The sequence below is a fragment of the Mauremys reevesii genome, linkage group 1 (assembly GCF_016161935.1).
Source record: "Mauremys reevesii isolate NIE-2019 linkage group 1, ASM1616193v1, whole genome shotgun sequence".
NCBI classification, from domain to species: domain Eukaryota; kingdom Metazoa; phylum Chordata; order Testudines; family Geoemydidae; genus Mauremys; species Mauremys reevesii.
In genome coordinates, this window is record NC_052623.1 from 5,735,334 (window position 1) to 5,739,675 (window position 4,342).

The 4,342-nt window shown below is 44.6% G+C and overlaps 1 protein-coding gene across 1 annotated transcript; it reads left to right on the forward strand.

The window, feature by feature from the left end:
* The first annotated feature begins 1,719 nt into the window (after positions 1–1,719).
* LOC120388222 (olfactory receptor 52B2-like) lies at positions 1,720–2,673 on the forward strand. Its single transcript, XM_039509906.1, has one exon. It carries the CDS (start codon positions 1,726–1,728, stop codon positions 2,671–2,673), a length of 948 nt encoding a protein of 315 aa, XP_039365840.1. The 5' UTR covers positions 1,720–1,725.
* The last annotated feature ends 1,669 nt before the right edge of the window (positions 2,674–4,342 follow it).

Here is a 4,342-nt window from a genome sequence, read left to right on the forward strand (position 1 = left end):
CATTCACTCATATGACCTCTGGTCATTTCCAGATTCGCTTTGTCCTTCCTATACATTGGAGACTAAAATTAGACACAGTACTCCTTTGCCTTGCATGCTATACCTCCATAAATTACATTTCCTTTTTTTCTGCAACAGCAACAGCAAAAAAATCCACACCCTTGAGAGATTTAGCTATATCAACCTCACCTCGATATAGTTGGCATGGGGATCAATGGAAGAAGTTTTCTATACACTTAGCTACCAACTCTTGGGGAGGTGGATTACCTATACTGATGCGAGAACCCCTGCCATGGGTGTAAGCAGTGTCTACACTGAAGCGGGAAGGCAGAGCCACTGTACCATTTAAAGAGTAGACAAGTCTTCAGGCAGACCTTCCAGAAAAACATCCAGTCTGGATCTACAGACATGGAGAACTGGAGAATCCACCACTTCCCTTTGCAGTTTGCTCCAAATGTTAATCACCCTCAGGACTAAAAAATTGACTCTTATTTCCAGCTGCTATTTGTCTGGCTTCATCTTCCAGTTATTAGGCCTTGCTCTGCCTTTCTCTACTAGATTTCAGAGCCAGTTATTTGTTTGTGTGTCTCTCTATATATGTATATGTTGCTTTTTTCCCCCCAACTGCTTCCTTCACTTTCCACTGAACAGAATTTGTAGCCAAAGTTGTGTACACTCTTAACTGTGGTATTGAAGTTTCTTAGCTCTCTAATAAACTCTTCGTAAAGAACGCCCAATTCACATTCACATTGTTCTCTCGACATTTCTCCTCCCGATCAGTTTTGCTGACAATTTGTTTCAGCTTTGGGGAATTAGCCTTTCTGAAACAAAAAGTATCCATAGATGTTACTGGTTGGAAACTGATCTCTGTTTGTGCATTTGAATGTAATCAGTTCCATTCTTTGTTTTCCTCTCCTCTATCATAAGCCCCCTTCTTTGTATCTTCTCTAAACTAAACAGTCCCAGACTTTTCAGTCCGCAGATGGCAGCCTCCCCCATTCTCATAGCCTGCCTTGGAAATCCCCTTTTCATTTGCTATATCCTTTATATAGACTGGGTGACCAAAATGGAGCACATGTCCAGACCAGGTTATTCTCCCTCCCATTCCTTAGGCATCCAAACATTATCTTTGTTTTGGCCACTGCTGTGAATGAGCCAAGCTGCTATCAGTGATGCCCCGGTTTTTCCCCCGAGACGTGCTCTAGTTGGGATGTTTCCCTCTGGTACATATTTAGTTAAAGGTTTGGTATTTTTCCACTCTTAGATTTTGAGCAACCAAGTGAATGAGGAACTCCCTACAGCATGGACTCTCTAGCCTGGCTTTCATTGCATTAAGGAACAATGATGAATAACCAGCTTCCACACTCGTGTTTCCTGCTAATGCCTATTAAGGTTTCCAGCAACACAACATGTAGGAATTATTGTCACACAGAGCACCATAAAATATGGAATTGGCATTAGTAAGGTTATTTTTTTTATAATTCATTTATCTGAATAATGAACATGTCATTTTTTAGTGTGTCAAGAGAGGACAATCTTCTTCACTCATGACAACAACCTCTAGTAGTACACGTAGTGTCTCATATTAACATTGTCTCTCCATCCAGGCATTTGCACTGCGACCATCACCGTAGACACTGATCACATACAATAAGTAAGGGGAACATATGGTACATACAGGAAACACCGTTCTGCCTCAGAGTTGGACACCTTCTCCCCTACTCCATGTCAGATTCCAACACAACCGACTTCACCAACCCCTCCACCTTCATCCTGCTGGGCATTCCTGGCCTGGAGGTAACGCATACCTGGCTCTCTATTCCCTTCTGTGCCATGTACGTCATAGCCATCTTGGGGAACTCCACCACATTGTTCATTGTGAAGAGGGAGAGGAGCCTCCATGTGCCCATGTACTATTTCCTCTGCATGCTGGCCATCACCGACCTGGTCCTGTCCATGTCCATCCTGCCTAAAACACTGAGCATCTTCTGGTTCAATTCCAGGGAGATCAATTTCAGTGCCTGCCTCACCCAGATGTACTTCATTCACTGCTTCACAGGGATGGAGTCTGGGATCCTCGTGGCCATGGCTCTGGATCGTTACGTGGCCATCTGTGATCCCCTGAGACATTCCACCATCCTGACAAACCCCGTGGTGGCCAAGATTGGCCTGGCTGTGGTGCTGCGCAGTGCCATGCTCGTACTGCCCTATCCCTTCATAGCGAGAAGGTGGCCATATTGTACAACTAACATTATCCCCCACTCGTACTGTGAGTACATGGCCATGGTGAAGCTGGCCTGTGCCGACATCCGCATTAGTAGTTACTACAGCCTCTCTGTGGTATTGTCTGTTATTGGACTGGATGTGTTTTTTATCACAGTGTCCTACACCCAGATCCTCAGGGCCATCTTCAGCCTCCCCACAAAGGACGCCCGGCTCAAGTCTTTTGGGACTTGCGGCTCCCACCTCTTTGTCATCTTAGCCTTTTATATACCAGGTCTCTTCTCCTTCCTCACACACCAGTTTGGCCACAATGTGCCCCTGCATTTCCATATTCTCAGTGCCAACATGTACCTCCTGGTGCCCCCCATGCTAAATCCTGTCATCTATGGGGTAAGGACCAAAGAGATTCGGGGCAGGCTGCTCCATCTTTTTACCCATAAAGGAACCTAAACATTTTCTCCTGGTGCTCTGGCTCTCAGACTGAGCACAGCTGACTGCTGATGTGGTGCTGGGCCCTCCTTTCTGAATCACTGACTGAGCAGTCAAAAGACATTAAATCCTTTCCTGATCATACTGTGCTGTGTCAGCCTGACAACCTGGGGAACCGGTCTGTGTACGGCTCATTGGGTGGCCACCTTTCTAATTGCTGGTAACTGCACCCTTGAAACCCCTCCGCTTACTCCACCTCTTCAGCCAAGGGTTTACCCCTGCTCTGCCTCTTCTGTCCAAGGTCCCAACTCTGTCAGTCGCTCCTCTCCTCCCCTCCCCCGTCACTCACTGGATCATTTCCACTTCCCTCCTCACATCCTCAGCTGCAAGGGAGACATTTCAGATTTTCTTAGGGTGCATCCACTTGGACCATGATTCCAGGGGCTTCTTAGGCTCTTGAAAACTCTTGGGTTTTGGCAGATAACTTAGCAATTAGCTGACAGGAGCACAGTATCTAATTCCTATATAAAAGAAAGAAAGAGAAATAAATATTAGACCCACTCAGCTCTAATACTAAAGTGTTCTGATGTCTTGTGGCAAGTCACTTAACGGACACTGGTTATGTTTAAAATTTTAATGTATATTATTACTTTGTTACTAACTCCACACAGAGAGAGAGAGAGAGAGAGAGAGAGAGAGAGAGAGAGGCCCCATCAGGACTCCTGGGTTCTATCTCAGTTTTAGGAGGGGAGTGGGGTCTAGTAGATTATGGCAGGCAACAGATACATCTGGGGTCTGTATAAGCACACGAGAAGGGCCATACTGGATAAGACCAGTGGTCCATCTAGTCCAGTATTCTGTCTTCCAACAGTGGCCAATGCCAAGTGCTTCAGAGGGAATGAACAGAACAGGGTAATTGTTAGGGTCCCCCACTCTGAACTTTGGGGTACAAATGTAGGAACCCACATGAAAGACCACCTAATTTTATATTCTACCATCTTAGGTTAGAGCTTCCCCAAGGCAAAAATTACTCCCCTTTTTTGGATGGTATTGCTGCCACCACCAAGTGATTTACACAAACATTCAGGGAAGGGTCACTTGGAATCCCTATCCCCAAAATATCCCCCCAAGTACCTTCACACCCTTTCCTGGGGAGCCTTGAGAATAATATACCAATCAGTTTCCTAAGCAATGTGAGAACAGACGAGACCCTTTGTCCTCAGGACACTGATGTCAATCAGGTTCTTAAAAGAAGAACTTTATTTATAAAAAAATAAATAAAAGAATCACACCTGCAAAATCAGGATTTCTTGTAACTTTACAGAGTAATAAAAAGATTTAAAACACAGAGGATTCCCTTCTGTACTCAGCTTCATGGTTACAAAAACAGAAATAAAAATACCTCTATACAATAGGAAAATTTACAAGCCAAAACAAAAGATAAACTAATGCATTTCCTTGTCCTACTTACAATTTCTGTGGTTTTGGATGGATTATTCCAGGTATATTTTCAGGAGATATTGTACCAGCTTGGCTTCACCCTCCATCTCTCCACAAAAGGGAACAACAAACAAATCCTCCCCCAAACACATTTGAAAGTATCTTCTTCCTCATTGGTCCTTCTGGTCAGGTGCCAAGTAGGTTATTTGAACTGCTTAACTCCTTACAGGTAAGGCGATCCAGTACAGCT